The sequence below is a fragment of the Aplosporella prunicola genome (genome assembly GCF_010093885.1).
Source record: "Aplosporella prunicola CBS 121167 unplaced genomic scaffold K452scaffold_20, whole genome shotgun sequence".
Lineage (NCBI taxonomy): Eukaryota > Fungi > Ascomycota > Dothideomycetes > Botryosphaeriales > Aplosporellaceae > Aplosporella > Aplosporella prunicola.
In genome coordinates, this window is record NW_022983548.1 from 57,065 (window position 1) to 76,651 (window position 19,587).

Sequence of the window (19,587 nt, forward strand, 5' to 3'; positions counted from 1 at the left end):
CTTGGGTTCCGGCGCGTGCTGTGCTTTGTGTTAGCTGACAGGATACCGGGTTTGCCGGCGCCTTACTGCGGGGGGGCCCTAGTATCTACCATCAGATGAACATACTAAAAGATTTAGTGCTTAGAATCACCTACAGATACGTCCTGAATCTGCTTAAAGGTTATTCGCTATCATGTCTCTTCCTAGTAGCCTACCTTTAAAACTTGCAGCCAACGTTGTGACACGAATCCATTTTCCCGTCCAATCGCAAAGAAACTTCCCTTTTGGATTCCCATACTCTTACGTCTTTTCAAGCTACAGTGCCACCTACCACGAAGTTCCTTGCATCGGCAACTACTTCATTCGCGCTTTGCTAGGTCCCGAGTCACAACCCCAGGAGCACCGAGACCGAGCCCTACAATCCCATCGCCATTGCGACTGTCAGTGACCGTCCCAACCAAGCCATCCATGCGACTAAGCTTCTGCAGGTCGTGATCTGCCCGTCCAATCGGCGCCAAGTTCTGCAGCCCTATGTTTGACCCGATTCTCGCAACCGCAAACGCGTCCAACGCTGAAGTCCATATTGGCACTCGCCCTATGTACCAAACAACGTAACTCAGCCCCAGCACCTGTAGAGCGATCAAAGTGCTAATGATCACAATCCCGGTCGTACTGACGTCCGGCTTGATAATGGTTGCCCCGGGCGCAGTGTAGATCGTCCGTGAGCCTTGACTATATGTCTCGTCGACTGTTTGGGCCAGTGTCTCGTGACTTGCAAGGAAGATGCTTGCTTTCAGCAGCTCGCGGGCGTTTTTAGTATCGTTCCAATACCATAACCACCCGTTCATGAGCCGAGCCAGAGTCCTGCTACTCGTGCTATCCTCATCCAATGTTTTGTTACAATAGTCAGGCATTTTGCCAAACATATTATAACTGTACCGCGCGAAGGGTATGTTGCCTTGTCGGCAAATTTCGTCCCTTGCGGCTGCTGCGCTGCTTCCGTTCGAACTGGCTGCGATATGGAAGAAGCTTTCATTGCCGAAGATGGCAATTGCTGACGTCATGAGTGGCCCGGAGACGTTAAGACTATCAGTGCCATACGGGTCGAGTGACTTACCATGGGCCCAAAAGACATGGTCCTGGCCAAAACTTGGGTAGTCAGGGACGTATTCACTTAAAAATGTTAGCTTTGACCATTCGGCTATGATGGTGCAGCTTACGTTTCGCCTGGGGGGCGGTTATTCTTGAAGCGCAGCATGTCATTGAAATCCCGAGTAAGCTCATCCATGCTAGGCCACTTGTCTAATAAAGGTCCTGGCGCATATCCGTTTCGATAGTTCCCGAGCTCGAAGAACCCCCTGGTGGTGTTTGCCTGGCAGTGAAGGGTAAAGTTTTTGCGGTCTGATTCATTGAAACCCAGTGAAGGCGATACCATAACATCAAAATACATTTCCTCGGTTATGTCCTGGCGGCTACGAGTCAACGTCCAAGGCAGGACCCCGAACTCCCCAGGTACGCAGACAGACACATTGAGGAAGTCGGGTATATTAAGGGCAGCTTCGAAAGGTCGTACTCCCGGGCATTTTGAAGGGAAGTCCGATCTAATGGCTTGATTGCACAGCACCGAGCTGTTAAACCGGAGGGAGTGCTGACGGAAGACGCCCGTCGTGGTTCCGTTTGGCATGGCCGACACAAAATAAGTCATGGGCATCTCATCCGAGGAGTAAATCCTGAAAGACTGCTGTCGCGCTCCATCCTGACCGTATTTTTTCGCATAGGAATAAGAATTAAGCTCCGGCCACATTTGAGGATGCACTTCGGATTCCGTGACTGAAACTATGTCGTCGGCGACCCTTTTTACAACGTTGTTTTGTGGCACAAATGCCATGTCACCGGGTTCTGGATCATAGTCAATTTCGCTGGCATGGCTGGAAGGATTCTCGTTGCAAGATTTATACCCCTTGTCATAGCAAATCATCACTCTGAGGTCATCGAAAGAGACAAGAATTTGCTGCAGAGGCTGCACAATAGCACCTCGTGAATTTGTCAGTGTTATTTTGAGATGTAGAGGAGAAAACCCATACTCATCAGAAGTAACGCTGCCGCAAGCCAGAGAAAGAGGCTACTGATTCCGGAGCGTGGGTACCGAGCGGCCTTCCAGAGTGTTTGTATATCCGTCCAACCACGATCAGCCAAAGCAAACACTTGCCTAATGCTGAGATGGTGCTCCTGGCTTGTCCTTTGGCTATACACTACTGCTGCCTGGGAAAGTAGGGCGCCAATGACCGGGACAGTGGCAACACTTGCCAGGGAGTTCAACAAGCGTATGAAAACAACTGTAACGGAAATAGAGCGGAGCTGGCTGTTTGACAGACCCACGGCTTGGTTGTAATACGACGGCGCTGTAAGAGGTCGCTTTGACAAAATGCAAGTCAGGATCCACGGCAAGATCAGAACGGGCAGGTAGAACATAAGCAAACAGACGGCCCGTCGGTGAGTCCATTCTAACAATGGATGTGAACCATTTCGTGTACTTTTGTTGGGTGAAAGCTTCTCTGTCGAAGGTGACGACTGGGGACCTTGATCAGAGAGTCGACGAGTCCCCAGAAAGCATTGGGACTCGGCTGATGTACTCTTTGCTTGAACACTGATTTCGTCCATGGGGAAGGTTTGCAGAGAACGAAATGTTTAGCGAAAGTACAGGGAATTTGCGAGAACCTGATGAGGATTTAGACTTATTTCCGAGCTGCAGAAGATTAGCCCTGAGGGATAGTTATGAGAAAACTTCCTAAAAAATGCATCCTATCGCTATTGAGACAGCCTTGCGACTTGCGTCATCTGCAACAGCGCTGGACAGACTGAAGCTCTGATTGGTGACGATCCGCGGAGGCGGGCCTTAGCGAAACCTGAATGTTGCTATTTAAAGCCTCTGTCCGCCTGCCTCGGAAGTGATGAGCGAGGAGTACGAGCCGCCAATGATTGTGACACCTACAGATATAGATAACCTTGCGAGCGCCCCCAATTCAAGGCCAATGTCACCTGATACTTACTATCCTTCACCGATTGGTACGGAGTACTCGGTCAGAACCGTCGAGAGGCATCTTTTTGGTCAGACTCCCGGAAAATTGTTGGCTTACGATGCAAACACAAAATTGAATGGATTGTTGACTGCAGTGATGACCACCATGGAGTAGACAGCGGCGATCTAGACACGTACGCTCATCGAACTCCCACGAACGCCGAGTATAACCGGATATAAAGAGAAACGAAGCAAGCACCGGTACCTATGCTTACTGACCTAAGCAACGGCGATGGGCAAGCCAAGTGGCCCGTGGCTTTGCTTATTCTGACGTCCGTCACTCGACTCGACGGGCGATGGCAGACTGATGCTCCTCGGCCAGCTTGGCATGGCGGCAATTCTTCTCAAAGGTGAGGAGCGATGGGTTTTGTGGACTCTCGATCCTGTGTCCTGCTTCGTCGCGTCGTGTCGCGCTGCGGTGTTGAGTTTACGGGCGCGTCAACCGCCAGGCCGCGTTGTTGACAAAGCTTCAGCGAGATTTAGCCGTGCCGGGTCGTCCCTGCGCGGTTAGGCAGGTTGCAGGACTGGCTTCTTCGCACAACCATCCAACACCACACACAACCTACCGCCGTCACCACCACAAAGGGCCCAAATACCCAATCCCTCCTCCATGGTGCATCGAAAATGGATCCTGCCAGTCCAGCAACCCAGCCCTCCCCCACGTGCCTCAGCCATAGCTGCACGAAGGATGAACGCGGTCCCCTTCGAGGCGAAGTCGGTCAAGCAAGGAAGAGGTCATCAAGCAATATCGAGGCAATAAACCCGAGGCAGGCTTACAGCGGAGCTGGGTCCCGAATATGGAGATGGTGGTTTGATACCTGCTTGTTGAGAGCCTACGGGTACCCTTACTGATTGACTGGTTCCACTCCAGAGAAGGCCCACCTTCATGCACATCCACGCGCGTCTCATCTATCGTCAATCTCTATCACGAACCTCGCGCGACAGCCGCGAAACGCACCACCAAACCCATCACACGATGCGCACACCGCCTGCAACCCAGTCACACATCCATGATCTAAAGCCCGAGCTTCCAGCGGGATCAACACGATCAGCACGCTAGCCAGATCATCGGCAAGCCACAGGGCCCAGCGTCAGACAGCCAGCGCAGCCACCATGCCTACAAGCGGGTTAGACTACCCGGAAAACATGTTCAGTTGCACCGAGAGAGGGCGCGATACATCGCGTATAAGAACCGCCGGGCAGCGTGCAAACCGCCTCTCGCGACCGCCAGCCAGTCACCCTCATACACCGCGTCGATGTCTCGCGCAGCTCAATATCACAACATGGCTTTGAACCATGCCGCGCAGCTCAAGCAGTACGCGCAGCGCCTTCCTCGCTTCAGCAGGCAGGACCTCAAGCCCTACGCGGCCGAATTCCTGGGCACCGCTCTCCTCATCGTCATCGGCGAGGGTGTTATCGCGCAGGTCCTCCTCTCCGACTACCAGAACGGCTCCTGGCTGTCTATCAACCTCGCCTGGGCCGCCGGTGTCATGTTGACTGGGTTCCTTTCCTCACCCTCGCCAACCGTCAACCCCGCCCTCACGCTCACGCTCGCTCTCGTCCGTCCCTCATCCCAGCAGCGCCGCCAGCTCTTCGGCAAACTCCTTGCGCAGTTCCTTGGCGCGTTTGTTGGCGCTGCCATTATTTACTTCACCTACCGCTCCGCGATTCTCGCATGGGATCCTGAGTACACGATCCCTTGGGGCTCGATTCTCAGCCCCAAAGGGCATCACAGCGCCGGCATCTTCGCGACGTACCCTTCGTCGCTGCTGAAGTCGAACTGGGAGGCTGTGCTACAGGAGGGCTTGGCCAGTGCAGTGCTCATGTTCTGCGTGCTCAGCATCGGTGACTCGGCAAACGCTGGTTTCGGCGCGCCGCAGGTGTCCGTGTTTGTGCTTATGGTGGGCATCGGCTCTGCTTTGGGATGGCAGACTGGTTACGTACGTTCTTTCCTTACCTTCTTACCACCCATTCAGACACACTACTAACACTGCTGCTAGGCCATCAACCCTGCCCGCGACTTTGGTCCCCGTCTCTTCTCCGCGATCATGTACGGCCGCGAAGTCTTCACCGCTGCTGGCTGCTACTTCCTGGTTCCTCTGTTCGCGCCGGTGCTGGGATGCCTGGTCGGCGCGTCTGTTTATGACGCTTTCCTGTTCGAGGGCGAGGGCTCCGTCGTCACTGACGCGGTCGAGAAGGTGGTGTCGGAGAGGGACGGTGCGCTGAGATTGGACGACTAGAAGGATAGAAGTGTCGAGGTGGAAGAAATGACGATCTGCTGACAGTGTGGGTGTGTATGTTCATATTTACCGACGGATGGGGATGACTTGTTAAGTGAAAAGTCTTACGGGATACGACGACATGACGGGACAGATAGGTTACGAAGACACGATAGACATAGACCAGCATAGAATCGATTGCTTTTATCTACCCCCTCGCGGGATAAAATTGTGGGACGATTGCACCAACAGACAGTATCACAAAATGAAAACCCCGCAACAACAAGGCCGCGCGAAGTTTCCCAGGAGCAGCACGAACCCAACCGTCTCCATCAATACCAGCCACGTGCTCACAGCCACAAACAAACCCCATTCCCAGCTCTTGTCTCTTGCCTCTTTGGCTGTGAGGATTTGAATGAGCTCTTGGTGCGTTAGGGTCGTGGTGGCTGGGGGCTGAGCTAGGTTCTTTTGTGCTTGCTTCTGTGCTTTCTTTTGGGCTTTCTTTTGTTGTCGATTCTTTCGACAGCTCTTCGTTTGTTTCCGGCACATCCTTGGAGGGCTCTCTTCGTTGTGCCTCAGCTCCCTGTATGGGGTGGGCGGAGGCGACTGGTGACGCAGTCTGTGCATGCGCAACTCTTCGGCTTTGAGCGCCAGGCAGAAGTAGCAGCATGGGGTGTGTGGGTTTGTGGGCTGAGCTTCTTGCGGTGGGTCGGCTTCCAAGGGCTCCCTTTGCTGTCTTTCAACCCCCTGAGTGTGGTTGACAGGCGCTGCTGCTGATCCCGGTTCATCATCGAGGAATGGGAGAGGTTGTTGTTGGCTTAGAGTTGGGGCCGGAGACTGAGCTTCTTTTGAGCTTTCTTTACGGGACCCTTCCTTCGAGGACTCTACTTTTGGAGGCTCTCTTTGCTGTTCTTCTACTTCTGGCGCTCGGGCGGCTCCCGCTATGGATTGCTTTCCGCGCGTGCGCTGCTCTTCAGGTTTGAAGACAAGACGAATGGAGTGGCAGGGTGGAGGTGTGCTTGTGGATTGAGCCTCTTTTGAGGTCTTTTTCTCCGACGGCTCTTTTTGCGTGGGCTCTTCTTGTGAGGGCCCCCCTTCTAATAACTCCTTTTGTTGACTTTCCGCTTTCTGTGCTCGTTCGGATTCGGCTTCTGCTAGTTGCTCTTCGCGCATGCGCCGCTGCTTTTCGGCTTTGAGCACAAGGTAAAGGGGCTGAAGAACTGGGGGTGAGGTGGCCGGCTGGACTTTGTTCAAGGACTCGTCCTCCAACGGCTCTACTATTGGTTGTTTCCCTTTCGCTTTCGCTGATAGTTTTTTTGCGTTCGATGATTGCCCTCCCTCTTCTACTGATTGCGCTCTCATGTTTGTTGATCCTCCCGTGGGTTCTTCGTTTGTTTTTACGGGTCCTCCGAAAGGGTTGCTAAGTGTGTTCGCTGGTTTTTGTTTCTCCGCTATTCTCTTCGATGATTCTCCTTTCAGCGAATATCCTTTCTCCGATTTTCTTTTCAACGATTCTCCCTTCTCATGCTCTTTGAGCATCTGCGAAGCTTCTCCAGATTCATCGTGGAGCCTGAGGGCATTGGACGAGCTCATTTCGTATGTTGACAAACTCTGACTTTCCTTCCAATCGTGCTAACATGCAGTCAGTAAAGTGTTCGCACTCTGGCATTCAAATACCCACAATCGCAGCCATTTCTGTTTCATACTGAGGCCCCAGTACCCTCTTGACCATGGCAATTATCCGGCGCCCACTCGTAGCAAACCTCATCATTTGATCCTCGGTTATGGGTAAACAATGCGCTACCGCATTGCGGATAAGTCTACACATACGCAAGTCTCTGATGAACTTCTTGCGCTTTTTGGGCGATACTCCTCGGTGTTCAATGGGGTCTTCATCGCCCTCGCAGAAGTCCAAAACAGCGGTGGCGATGTGGGGCAACTCGGCAGCAGCATAGCAGGGCCAGTGGTGCTCTTCGATGATAGATGGCCGCAGCACGCGGCAGAAATTGAAGAGCACCATCTGCAGTTGCTCCTGCAACTTGTGCAACTGCAGCTGGGTCTCGACAAAGCTGTAGGCGGCGTGAGCTTTGCTTGTTGTTCTGATTAGACACAGATGGTCGGTAGAACAAACCTGTCTGCACCCCTTTCGGCGACAGGCGGGATTTGCTGTGCTGGAACTGGAGCTGAGGATTGTATGCCCGACATGGTTTAAAAGTGAGGAAGGTGCAGAGTGCCTGCTTCTAGCTGATGGACCTGTTTCGTGCGTTGCATAAGTCTTGTCCTGGTGTTCTCTGACAACACTTCGCGTTGTTTGATAGAAGCGCACAATCATTATAACCCATTCCCCCTGCGCCGGAAACATGACGTAGGACTGCTCACTTCATCACAGGCAGGTTTTATGTCGTCAATGGCTGCAAAGAACGGCCTTGCGCTTATCCAGGGATGCGCATCATATATTGTAGATACGCAGTAAGCGCTAATTTTCCAGTATCCAGAAATCCCTTGCCACGGCTAAAGGTTTACAATCTACCTATCTTTCACTTACTCACACCTCAAATGCCTAAAATTTAGTGTACCAACACGAGCTCCCTGAAAGGATCAGTTCTCTCACAGCTTATACTTCAACCTCGTCTCCTCCATATACCACGCCGTATCCCCCTCACCATTCCCCTCAATCTTGGTCAACCCGTTCCCCAAACCACGGAAGCGATTCTTGCTGCGGTAGCGCACGTCAAAGTGTTCACCACCCATATGATCCAGACACTCCTTGAAGTGCAAAATACTCCCCGGATACGGGCCAGTCACCCACCCGATGTGTTTTCCATTCTTGTACCAAGACCGGCATTCATCAGCCCAGGTCGTCCGCTTGAGGAACTCCTGGGCCCAGACGTTGTAATCCCTGACAGCAGCAGGAAGCGGTTCGACGGATCTAGTATACTGTCAGCCGACGCCTCACACCAGGAAGGAGCGACTTACTTGATATCTTCGGTCGCAATCTTGCGTGCCCACCGCAGAATATAGTCGCACGTCCACATTATCTGCGTCAGCACACTTCCATGGCTAATGGGGCAGTTCGGGCCATTGAACATGAAGAAATTCGGCATCGAGTCAACCTGCACAGCGAAAAAAGCCTGCGGATCCGTCTTCCAGCGCTCCTCGAGTGTCGCGCCATCACGCCCGACAAGCTTCCAGCTGGGCACGAAGTTGGTATCGAAGCCCGTGGCACAGACGATCATGTCGAAGGCTTCTTCGACGCCGTTGGCAGTCAGGATTCCCCGCGGCGTAACTCGCGAGATCGCGTTCCGGTTCATGCTGCAGTTTGGCGCATCAAAAGCTTCGATATAACCGTCGCCGGGTGTGAGACGCCGGCAGCCGGGCTTGAATTGCGGGATCAGCTCTTCCGGCTTGAAGTGCGCGTGCTGCAGCTTGTCAATCCGCTCTTGCATTTGAGATTTGCTGGCGGCTTGAAGAGCCGTTTGAGCGGGATGACCGGTCAACATGCCAAAGTAGAACTTGTTCACGCTGTATAGACAAAAAATTGTCAGTGTTGTTTCTTCATGGCAACGCACTTCGGACTGTGTTTGGAAGCTGCAACTCACTTGGCCTCGAGATTCCGCCTGTACGCGAAGTGATAGTCATGATCCTCTCTAAACCGCTTCTTTTGCTCCTCACTGTAAGCATAGTTTTTGCCATTTTGGGCATCATCTGCCAAGAAGTTGATGGAGATCCATGTCGGATTGCGGACATAATTGACGAGCCTCGAGACTTTCGGCTGCATGGCAGCAACGCATTGAATACCCGATGAGCCGTTGCCGATGACTGCGACCCTCTTACCATGCCAATCATAGCTGGTGTCCCTGCTCGGGTTTTAGCCGCTTATTATCAAAGCTTTGGTGCAAATATCAGGAAAGGAGTACGCACCATTCCGCAGTGTGCATGATCTTCCCCCGGAAATCATCGAGGCCTTCGATTCTCGGCCAACTGGCCTTGCTAGTGATCCAAAGTCTTGTCAGTGCTGTTTTGACGGTAGACGACATATCAAAGGGGAACTTGCTTCAAAAACCCAGCCCCATTGATGAGAATATCCGCCTCATCCTCCTTAACTGTCCCAGCTTGGTCGACCTTGATGCGCCATTTGCCCGCGTCTTCATTCCAAACCGCCTCCACAATCTTCGAATTGAACTGCACACGCTCATCCAAGTCCCATTTGCGTACCGTCCGCTTGATGTACGCCTGGATCTCCGGGCCTGAAGCGTAAAAGTGGGACCAATCGGGGTTGGGCTCGAACAGGAAGGTGTAACAATCTGCAGCTCGTTAACTTTCAAGCCCCTTGTAATCGCTAACCATGTTCTTCGGGTCATTGCTTACGCGCAGGAACATCACTGTTTTTGATGTCAGCCGTGTTTCTTGACGCTGATGGTGAGACAGCTTGGGATGCAAAGTGGGGTCGCGGTTACACACCATGCTACGCCTGGATAGCGGTTCTCGAACCATGTACCTCCAACATCGGAGTTTTTCTCGTAGATTGTCAGGTCGAGGATGTCGGAAAGTTTGTGCTCGTGCTTTATTTTGTGGGCAAGTGTTAGGCCAGAGTAGCCTGCGCCAACGCAGATGATTTTTAATGGGCGTGGCGTGTGGAGCGGTTGTTCTAGCAGCGAGACCCAATTTGGGTGGCTTTCGAGTGGCACTGATGTGTCTGCGCTTCCAGTTTCTTTCTGTGACGAGTTGTTGTGAGATGTGCCATTAGGCAGTCCCGCTTTCTTAGTGACCATGGCCACTCAGTTTTTTCTTAAGATGAGTAGTGTTCCAGAGGACCCTTCCGGACGTGTATATTCTCGCGTGGAATGTGAAAAGAAAGAGATGGCAGAGTTACATCTCGGTGAAGACGCTGGTTTATATGTACATACCTCGCGACTAGGCCTTCTCGGGTCAAAGGATCCCACATTTTGGCTTGCCGCATACTACGGTATGTAGTAGTGAAGGTCAGTCGCCCAGCATAAGCGCCTGTTGGGATGCAAGAACGAATAGAAGCCGTTAGCTTCTAGAGTTACCGAGGATGTTGACATGGTTTTACTTCCTGTGCAAGCAAAGGCAAGCGATTATCCATTTCGGTTGTGAGGTTCGGTCATTGATTTGATCGCGGCACCGAGTCACCTGTCAAACCGTAAGCACCGGGCATGCTGTACTAACGTGTAGATCAGCAAATCTTGCTTCCATTGGCTTAGGGGACGCTGCAGTTTAGTAGAGAAGCTCCTCACCTTTTCCCACGGTTCTGGGTGGGAGGGGTATGACAACCGGCCCACAGGCCAATCAGATGCCACCTTCTGCTTACCTACATCGGCAATGTGGTTGATGCTTCCGAGTTCGAATTGCAAAAGCGGGTCTCAACATGGGGTAGAGTGGGGTATGCATGAGGCGCCACTCATTTCGCCCATTTTTATTTGGAAAATGATTGACTTTGTAATGCAGGTACAATGTTCAAAAGTAGTTGTGAAAATACACACTTGAAAATGACATTACACAGCATTGGTCAGACACTGAGAGAGTGGCTCCGAAATTAGCAAAACAAGACATTGAAAGCAAGACTTGATTATACATAGGGGCTACCTTGCCTGTAGGTAGGCAATTGTTTTAGTGGCAACTCCAAAACTCCAGAATGCTTGAACGACCCCCCTCCATGCTAGATCGATGCTCATTCAAGTCATTCCGCCAGAAGCAGGAGAACTATCCTTAGGGAACTTTCGGAAGAGGTCCGCCAAGCGATCGATGGGGGCTGACATGAGTCCTACCACTGTCTCGTAGGGTGGCTTGTCCGGAGCGGAAGGGTGGCTCCTACAAGGCAATAGTTTGATTAGCTGCTGTGAAGTCTGGGAGTGTATGTTATACAGACGTACCTGGTCGGGGTGAACATCTTGGTCCTCTCGAAACTAGTCGTCAGATCTTCCGAGTCGATCTCCTGTAACTTCTTCTCCAGTGCAGGGAGATCATGATTTTCCTCGTCCTTGATATGCTCGCTAAGTTCAGTCCAAAGAGACTGAAGGGTGGGCATGAACTCTTTATCATCGGCCTTGAGACCTTGGAACTTGTAAAGCTGCTCCTTCACCTATAAAGCAGATATTCGTCAGCTGTTAAACACGTATTTGGGTTTCCACACGAAGCACTCACAGTCTGATGCTGGCCGCGATCCTTTTCGGCCATGGTCTTGCCTTCGGTAAGGTACTTCTCCATGGCCGGGTAGACGACGAGTTCCTCGCCAATAGAGTGGCGGGCAAGCTCCCAGGTGAACTGGTTCTGCCAACGGGTCTTCTCGTCCGCGGTTGTGGCACTTTTAATCTTGTTGTAAGCATTCTCGAGCTCGCGGTGGTCCTGCTTGATGGATTCGGAGATGCGCGTCATAAGAACCGTTCCAGCAGTGAACTGACGCCTGAGGCCTGGGCTGGCCCTGGAGAGCTGGGCCGGGAGCCCGCGGCACAAGCTTCGTGCAGTGAACATGATGGTGGTGTATCTCAAAGAGTTGCTTGTGAGATACAGTTGAAAGGGATGGGCGAAGGTTGAAGCCCAAATAGGCAGGGTTAGGATTACGGCCCCGCAGTCCTCATCGTGACGTCGACCATGTCCTGCATCATCTAGGCCAATGGGCAGGTGCGCATTACGTGCCTGTGACCATCGTGGTTTCCCGTTTATGGCATCATCACATGTTGCGATGCGGAGTTGTCGAGCTAGTCCCCCTTGTCCGGAGCTGCCGCTTACTAGCGCCCGCGGGGTAGGTCGATCCTGCGCCATCATTCATCAACTCATCAGGACCTGGACAAGGCTCGATCGCAATTGACCAATCTTAAAACACTCTTAGCAATCACGCAAGTGATGTTCAGGAACGGATGGAAGTCTATCGATCTCTCTCTGTCAGAATGACGTCACGAACTACATGTTCACGAACATGCCAAATATCTATCCTGTCTGCTACTTAAATAAACAGACCACTGCCCTAAAGCTCATGTATTGTATTGCTATACTATTTGAGCCCTAGGATGTTATAGTAATGTAGGCTTATTTCGTACCTATTCGCCGCACCTACGTAACTAGCGGTGCTATAATTACTGATATATCAGCAACTAAAACTAATACTATTCCTAGAAAAAACTAGACCCAAAATTAGCAATCCTTAAGTTATCTCTTTTATAAAATATAAATTACGCTGTTAGAAGGTTTATAGTATTAACTTTCTGTTGAACAGTGCGAGAAAGCTGGACGCTGCTGTCGCATTGAATTGAGTGAAACTGTCTGCTTAAATACACGACTTCCCTTGGTAGAAAGGTGACTATCGTTCCACTAATAGGAGAGAATGGCATGATGTTGAAAAAGCAAAGTGATGACAGGGTTCGTGCTAAGCGAGATAATATAGTTATGGTGGTGATGGTTGACACTTTCTCTTTTAGGTACGTATTCAATTCGATTTTTATCTAATTTGATAAAGTACTTTAGTACGTCTTTGTCGGAACAACTCCTTTATTATTATATATATTATCACAGAAACGTGATATGCTACCTTTGACAGGATCATGTGCGAAATGTAACGTTGTAGCAAGTGGTACTGCATGTGTGAGCGGAGATGAGCCAAGGTAGAGCAAACAGCGGGGTAAATGACATATATATCGGCCAACAGCTGGCACTAGAACTCGATCATGCCATTCAATCTTTGACAAACTTAATATTTTTCGTCTCGCTAATAGCTAGCCTAAGCAACTCAAAATGGCGGATATTGCTGCCGTCGGCCTTGTTTCCGCTATCGTTCAGTTTGCTGATTTCAGCTGCAAATTCATTCCCAGATTCAATGAGTTCAATTCGAACGCGAGAAAGGCCCCAAAAAGCTTGGAATATATCAAAACTCGACTACCATTGCTTGCCAAAACACTCGATGGAATAAAAGCTCAAGTGGAAGCAGGTTGTGTTGACAGTGCCACGAAAGCTGCCGTTCAAGAAGTCGTCGATGGCTCTTTTAAGGAGATCAAACTCCTAAACGACATCATGAATGAGATAACTCCAAAAAATACGGATTCAAGAGCCAGAAAGGTGATAAAGTCATTCGAAAGCCTCCGGAGCGAAGAAAAAATTCAGGACATCAATAAGCGATTGAAGAACTATATTGTCGCTTTGACTTTACACCAAATTGCCCCCACATCGGTACCGATACAATCAGAGACCGGGCCTTTGTTTGCTATGCCTTTCGAACGCGATACGAAGTTTATCGGTCGTCTAGATATCATTCGGCAGCTAGATGATAAATTCAGCACTGGCCGCCGTGCTGCATTGGCAGGAATCGGCGGAGTTGGGTTAGTGGTCTCTTACCATGCTTGTATAATTTGACCAAGAGGCTTATAACTCCTATACAGCAAATCCCAAATTGCTATTGAATACTGTTATAGATTTCGAGACCGACATCCTCAAAGCTGCGTGTTCTGGGTACAAGCGACTACAAAAGCCAGGATCGAGCAATCATACAGAGAGATTGCAAGAAAAGCCAAGCTTCCGGGCCATGAAGATCCCAAGGCTGATATGTTGCGGCTGGTACTTATTTGGTTGAGCGAGAAAAGCGCTCCTCAACACCTTATTGTCTTCGACAACGTAGATGATGTCGAGGAACTTCCGCAACCAAGTTCAACAAATGCCATCACTGGAGTTAATCGCGACTTCTTCATTCCACGGAGTGAAAACGGAAAATTCTTGATTACCACCAGAGATCGCCGTATTGGTAAGACACTGCTCAATGGGGAAGAACCTGTCAAAGTTCTTCCCTTCTCTCCGGAAGATTCTAGGAACTTGATGCAATCAAGAATAACTTTTCTAGACAAAGAAAAAAGCGGCTATCTGGATGACCTCATCGGCGAGTTGGATTATCTGCCTCTAGCTATCACACAAGCTGCTGCTTTTATCAACGAAAATGATATCACAGTCGAGGAGTATCTCCAAGCATTCCGAAACGATGACCTCGACAGGCAAGTCCTCTTGAGCCAGGAGCTTGACGACCTGAGGAGATCTGGTGATACACCAAACGCCGTCTTTCGGAGCTTGAAGCTGTCTTTCGACCAAATCGCCCGGCAAATGCGTAAAGCCGCAGACATGCTCTCTCTGATGGCAGTTCTTGATAGACAGGGCATACCGAAACTTATATTGCGGACATACTCCTCCAGCAATGTGGAATACATAAAGTCTACCGGTACACTGATGGCGTTTTCGCTCATCACAAAAGAAAAAGGAGGTAATAGCTTCAAAATGCACAGGCTCGTGAAGGTGTGCATGCAGCACTGGCTAGAGCTCCGCAATGAGTCGCAAAGATGGCAAAGTTTCGTCATCAAAATTCTGGCCGGTGTCTTCCCCAGGCCAAACTTTGAAAGCTTTGAAACGCGGGAGGTATGCGAGACCTTGTACCCCCATGTACAGGCTTCTCTGCAATATAGCAACATGTCAGGGAAGGTCGAACTGATGCAAGCGCACTTGTTTTCTTTCATGGCCAAATGAAATTATCGGCAAGGACGATTCGATATGGCAGTATCCAACATTAAACGTGCCTCAGAAATCCGTACCAAACTCCAAGGGCCGGATAATAGCTATATTTACGGAGACACATATGATCAAGCACTCTATCTGCAAGCATCGAGAAGAAAGGACGAAGTGGAAGCATTATGTCGGGCATTTATTGCTAGACACCAAATCTCCCAAACCAAAACGATGGCCATCACCCATTTCCTGGCGGGGATTCTCAGTTGCCGTGGAAATCATGAAGAGGCGGAACAAATTCATCGACGCACTTTTCATGACTCTATGGTTTTGCTCGGCCCAGAATGCCAGGACACATTGATTTACGTGAACGGGTTTTCGGGGGCCCTTTCAAGGAAAAACAAATTGGACGAGGCAGAAGTACTATTGCGACATATAGTACTAACTATGAAAAGAGCTGGCTCAGAAGACACTATGAACAATTTGATATATCTGGGAGGCTTGGCAAATCTACTTCGAAGAGCAGGTAAACTTGAGGAAGCAGAAAAATTGTTAAGAAAAGTGGTCGCAGGGCACACAATGCTATTAGGGGTCAATCATCCTTGAACAATTTCCGCTGCCAGAAATTTGACGCAGCTTCGCTGTCGAAAAGACAAATTTGAAGAGGTATGGAATTTTTTCATGCAAAATAAATTCGAGGAAGCGCATGAAATATGCAAAAAAGTTGTTAACGAAAAAGAACGGGTATTTGACAAGCTAGATTCGGACAGGCTAGAATCTTGTGGTCAATTTGGAGTTGTTCTACAATGCATGGGCCGATATGAAGATGCGGAAGGGATGCATAGAAAGGCTTGGGAAGGATGGGGAGAGTTACTTGGAGAAAATGACTGGGCGGCAAAAACAAGCTTGAAAGATCTCAAGCTGGCCTTGTGGTGTCAGGGGAAAGTGACAGAGACCGATAATGATGGGAACGTGGATGAGATAGACGGAAAGCAAGTCTGGGTGTGTTGGCATGTGAGTCACTATTCAGGAAGGCAATGGCCAGACATTTTCGACCTCGGACAAGACTGACCCTTACTGCAGGACTATTCAAAACCTGGTCCCCACCGCAAACATATCTGTCATTGGAGGGACAGAATACCACCGGAGGGCAGCAATGTGGGACAAGAAGGCGTTAATTGGGACGAAATCCCCAGCGCATTGGAGGGACTGAGTATAGCAGAGGCTGTCAAACAGGGTATTCTTTCCAACGGGGAAAAGGTTGAGCGTTGATTTGAGCATTTTCTTGTCTCAGGGATGGAGTAACGGAACACTGGGCTTTTGTAGACGGGATAGATATACCCTTGTGGAGTATTTCTTTCGCCAGCAAGATACATTGAATACTGCCCAAGATAAAAATGAACAGTGCTTAACAATAGCAATCAGACCAAACAGTCCAACATTCGTGAAAAAACTCTTCCGAAGCTGCGAAGACGTTCAGATGTATATGCACTTCCCGCGTATTCGTAGTCGTAGAAAACCATGCCTTTTTCAATGAATAGAAAAGCATCCCAGCAAACAAAAGAAAGAAAATAAGCTTAAAAGACGGCAGCAAGCGGGTAGTGTTGTAGCCGAATTTCTTGCAAGACTGAGTGAAAAAACCACGCAACCTTTGTCCTTTTGTCCGCTGCTGGATTTGGCCCCCATTTTTCTGCTCTCTCTTTATGCCACTATCATGGCTTGACGTACCGCGTTCGTTCCTGATGAACGTCTTTTCACCGAATCCTTTTCGGGCAAATGCCCCACCTCCGCCGAACAACCTTTCACCACCAATTCCTTTGCCGCCAAATGGCCTTTCACCACTAATCCCTTTGCCATCAAATGGTTTTTTACCACTGAACTCCTTGCCACCAAATGCTGTTTCACCACCAAATTCTTTGCCAGCAAACAATTTTTGTTCACTTTCTTTCGCGGTCATCTGGGCGTCTCCCTTCAATACCGATGCAGGCAAGTCCCTAGGGTCATGAACATCCCAATTCTGAGACGCAAGCCATTTATGCTGTGCGAATTTTTAGTACCTAGAACAGCGTATATGTGGGTACTCTCTCCTACCATATTGTCCATCTCGATCTCGTAGCGCGAGCCAAGCATATGCTGGACAGTCACCATGACCCGAGTCCCACAGTCAAGTAGTGTCCTGAGTCTATCTCCTGGAACGCGTAGACGATGAAGGGCGAAATTCTGAACATCTCTGCACTCCCTAAGGTCCTGAACAAAGAAATCTCTTTCCAGGTACGAGATTCCGGTGTGGCTGAGGAACTGGGTGTTGCGTTTACAATACCGAATAACGTCACCGGCAATCCTGGTCAGCTCGGCGGCTTTGTAGCAGTCCCAGCGTCGTTTTTGGATGATATCGGGAGCGACAACACGACAGAAAATGTAGAGAATCATTTCAAGATCGTCCTGCAGCCGGCAGAGGTGGAGTTGGTTCTCGATGAATCCACAGTCTGGTCAGCAGAAGCTAAATACCTGGCGTGGTTGGACCATACTCGCTAGCACCCTCCGCAGCGACGGGAGCGATATCTTCAAATGAGGAGTCCATGTCGACTTTTTCCTCTGTCCAGGTAGTATCGCCCATTTCCATTTCCAGCACAGAATCGATAGTTATGGTTAAAATACAACCAATGAATGAGAAAACAGCTGTGGGAGATATGCGCTGTAGTTTAAATAATCAATCGATCGGCAGGGTCTGGCTACGACAAGTCGGTTGAGCATCGTCAGCCTGACAGATGTGGCAGACACAAGTGTCAGTGATCAACGAAATAGGGTTAGAAAGATGACCGGAAACGGTTTCCCCGCTTCAAACCTCATCTGGTCTCTATAAAGTAGATGGCATAAGTTTCTGAAAGATTCCCCATGAAAAATCTGCAATTACCAACACTCGACGCGGTAGACGTGATCAATTTAAATCATGATTTCATCCTTTACCATCATTACATTTCCTACAAGACAAAATGGGTGCGTCACGTGTATTCCGGACCGTGCTTCCTGAGACCACTTTCATCACATGGCTTAGATACCTGGGTGCATACGTTCGAGCCTCATGGACGAGCGGGGACATTAGGAAAGACCGGAATAAGACGAAGCGAGGCAGTCAACGCAAAATAAGCAAGTTATTCATCAGAAAATCTCGGTGAAAGTCTGAGCGAAAGCCCAAAGGCAAAGTGAAGTAAAGCCATGCAAGACAGAACAAAAGTGACACAAAAGACGCACGGCAAAAGCAAGGACACTTCCCTTTCTATCTCCCTACCAAACAATAACCGGCTTCACCACTCCTGCCGTCCCCATCGCCCCCGCCGCCTCCTTGAACTCTGCGACATCAAAAAACCGCACCAACTTCTCGATAGGAAACCGTCCGTCACGCCACCACCCCACAATCTGAGGCATAAAATCCCTCGCCCGGCTATGTCCCTGTACCGCACCAAAATACTGCCTCCCACTCACCATAAAACTCTGCATGTGGATCGCAAGGTTTGAATCCGGCATCCCTGTCCCGACCTGTATGATCTTGCCCATGAACGCCGTGTACTCGATTTGCGCGGCCACGAGCGGCGGGTGCGCTGACGTGTCAATAGACACGGAAGCACCGATGCCGTCTGTGGCCGCGAACACGCGCGCTACGACTTCTGATAGAGGGATCGAGGAGGTGTTGATGACGTGCGTTGCGCCGAGGGTCTTGGCCAGCTCGAGCCGCGCTTCTACCCTGTCGAGCCCGATGATGGTTTTGCATCCTTGGACCTTTGCCGCCTAGATGTTCTGCGTCAGTATCAGATCCATGGGCGCGCTTCTTCCGGGTAGGTAGTGGTTGGCTCACCATCACTGCCGCAAGCCCCACGCCCCCCATCCCCACTACCGCCACCGCGTCCTCCTCCCCCGCCTTCGCCACATTCACCACCGTTCCGCCGCCCGTCTGCAACCCGCACCCGAGTGGCGCAAGCAGCTTCAGCTCCTCGCGCGACAAGCCCAGGTCTTTGGCGTTCACGATCGACGCCTCGCTAACAATGGTATGCCGCGCGAGGCTAGACTGGCCGAAGAAGCGGCCGCCGATGTCTGCGTCGCTGGCACCATTGCTGATAAATACGGGCTCCCCGATGAAATTCAGCGCGAAGTTGTTCTTGCAGTGGGATGGCGGGCCGGTCTTGCAGACATGGCAAGACCCGCAATACGAGAACGAGAGGAACACCGGGTCGCCGGGCTGTGCGGCTGTGACTGCGCTGCCGACTTGTCGCACATACCCTGCGCCTGCGCAACACGCCCGCTCCGTTAGCCATCCATCACATCTTAACTATCACATCCATCCCATGTCGCACCTCCCGCCTTCTCATACATGAAAGGGCCAGAAGGAGTAGCGGCTGTATCCTTACCTTCATGCCCCAGCACCCGCGGGTAATACACGCCCGGCACGCCCTTCTCAACTTCCGTATCTCCACAATGCAGATCCGTATGGCAGAGCCCGGAGGCCACAATCTCGACAACAAGCTCGTCGTCGCGTAGAGCGCGCAACGTCACGTCTTCGAGAGCCCATTGGCCGGCTGAGAAAGGGCCGCGCGCGACGAGGGCTTGGGTCGCGATCGGAGGCGAGGGTGCGCTTGGCATGCTGGGTCTTGAGGTCGAGAGCGCGCGTGGGTCGTGTGCGATGCGGTCGTGGCGCTGGGGGAGGGTGAGAGGTTTTGTTTCGTTCAAGGCGTACAAAGTGCGGAGGCAAGGCCTGACCTAATAAGTTCCTGCATGCCGGTCTTATGCAGGGCGCTCGGCCTTGGTGGGGGATCAGCCTAT

At 50.7% G+C, this 19,587-nt stretch overlaps 9 protein-coding genes across 9 annotated transcripts; 3 read left to right on the forward strand and 6 right to left on the reverse strand.

Annotated features, from left to right (window-relative positions):
* Positions 1 to 338: 338 nt before the first annotated feature.
* On the reverse strand, positions 339 to 1,867 carry K452DRAFT_300300 (uncharacterized protein; the record flags this gene model as incomplete). Its single annotated transcript, XM_033542318.1, has 2 exons — positions 339 to 1,152; positions 1,200 to 1,867. The coding sequence occupies 2 exons, from the start codon at positions 1,865 to 1,867 to the stop codon at positions 339 to 341; spliced, it is 1,482 nt and encodes a 493-aa protein (XP_033394936.1).
* Positions 1,868 to 4,341: 2,474 nt separating this feature from the next.
* Positions 4,342 to 5,298, forward strand: K452DRAFT_328157 (uncharacterized protein; the record flags this gene model as incomplete). Its single annotated transcript, XM_033544967.1, has 2 exons — positions 4,342 to 4,998; positions 5,059 to 5,298. The coding sequence occupies 2 exons, from the start codon at positions 4,342 to 4,344 to the stop codon at positions 5,296 to 5,298; spliced, it is 897 nt and encodes a 298-aa protein (XP_033394937.1).
* A 1,648-nt stretch (positions 5,299 to 6,946) lies between these two features.
* Positions 6,947 to 7,482, reverse strand: K452DRAFT_300302 (uncharacterized protein; the record flags this gene model as incomplete). Its single annotated transcript, XM_033542319.1, has 2 exons — positions 6,947 to 7,346; positions 7,409 to 7,482. The coding sequence occupies 2 exons, from the start codon at positions 7,480 to 7,482 to the stop codon at positions 6,947 to 6,949; spliced, it is 474 nt and encodes a 157-aa protein (XP_033394938.1).
* Positions 7,483 to 7,688: 206 nt separating this feature from the next.
* K452DRAFT_275341 (uncharacterized protein) lies at positions 7,689 to 10,123 on the reverse strand. Its single transcript, XM_033539231.1, has 7 exons — positions 9,739 to 10,123; positions 9,646 to 9,659; positions 9,332 to 9,581; positions 9,199 to 9,267; positions 8,877 to 9,134; positions 8,254 to 8,799; positions 7,689 to 8,206 (listed from the first exon to the last, which is right to left on the reverse strand). Exons 1-7 carry the CDS (start codon positions 10,047 to 10,049, stop codon positions 7,885 to 7,887), a joined length of 1,770 nt encoding a protein of 589 aa, XP_033394939.1. The 5' UTR covers positions 10,050 to 10,123; the 3' UTR covers positions 7,689 to 7,884.
* Positions 10,124 to 10,952: 829 nt separating this feature from the next.
* On the reverse strand, positions 10,953 to 11,673 carry K452DRAFT_275344 (uncharacterized protein; the record flags this gene model as incomplete). The annotated part of the gene is made up of 3 exons (XM_033539232.1): positions 10,953 to 11,109; positions 11,172 to 11,380; positions 11,443 to 11,673. The coding sequence occupies 3 exons, from the start codon at positions 11,671 to 11,673 to the stop codon at positions 10,974 to 10,976; spliced, it is 576 nt and encodes a 191-aa protein (XP_033394940.1). The 3' UTR covers positions 10,953 to 10,973.
* A 1,353-nt stretch (positions 11,674 to 13,026) lies between these two features.
* On the forward strand, positions 13,027 to 14,793 carry K452DRAFT_337374 (uncharacterized protein; the record flags this gene model as incomplete). The annotated part of the gene is made up of 2 exons (XM_033545262.1): positions 13,027 to 13,607; positions 13,668 to 14,793. The coding sequence occupies 2 exons, from the start codon at positions 13,027 to 13,029 to the stop codon at positions 14,791 to 14,793; spliced, it is 1,707 nt and encodes a 568-aa protein (XP_033394941.1).
* Positions 14,794 to 15,003: 210 nt separating this feature from the next.
* K452DRAFT_337380 (uncharacterized protein) lies at positions 15,004 to 16,044 on the forward strand (the record flags this gene model as incomplete). Its single annotated transcript, XM_033545263.1, has 3 exons — positions 15,004 to 15,363; positions 15,409 to 15,774; positions 15,856 to 16,044. The coding sequence occupies 3 exons, from the start codon at positions 15,004 to 15,006 to the stop codon at positions 16,042 to 16,044; spliced, it is 915 nt and encodes a 304-aa protein (XP_033394942.1).
* Positions 16,045 to 16,473: 429 nt separating this feature from the next.
* Positions 16,474 to 17,395, reverse strand: K452DRAFT_360496 (uncharacterized protein; the record flags this gene model as incomplete). Its single annotated transcript, XM_033546342.1, is given in 4 exon segments — positions 16,474 to 16,481; positions 16,501 to 16,810; positions 16,864 to 17,258; positions 17,281 to 17,395. 4 exon segments carry the CDS (start codon positions 17,393 to 17,395, stop codon positions 16,474 to 16,476), a joined length of 828 nt encoding a protein of 275 aa, XP_033394943.1.
* Positions 17,396 to 18,002: 607 nt separating this feature from the next.
* K452DRAFT_73837 (uncharacterized protein) lies at positions 18,003 to 19,582 on the reverse strand. Its single transcript, XM_033547081.1, has 3 exons — positions 19,176 to 19,582; positions 18,626 to 19,053; positions 18,003 to 18,558 (listed from the first exon to the last, which is right to left on the reverse strand). Exons 1-3 carry the CDS (start codon positions 19,405 to 19,407, stop codon positions 18,058 to 18,060), a joined length of 1,161 nt encoding a protein of 386 aa, XP_033394944.1. The 5' UTR covers positions 19,408 to 19,582; the 3' UTR covers positions 18,003 to 18,057.
* Positions 19,583 to 19,587: the final 5 nt, after the last annotated feature.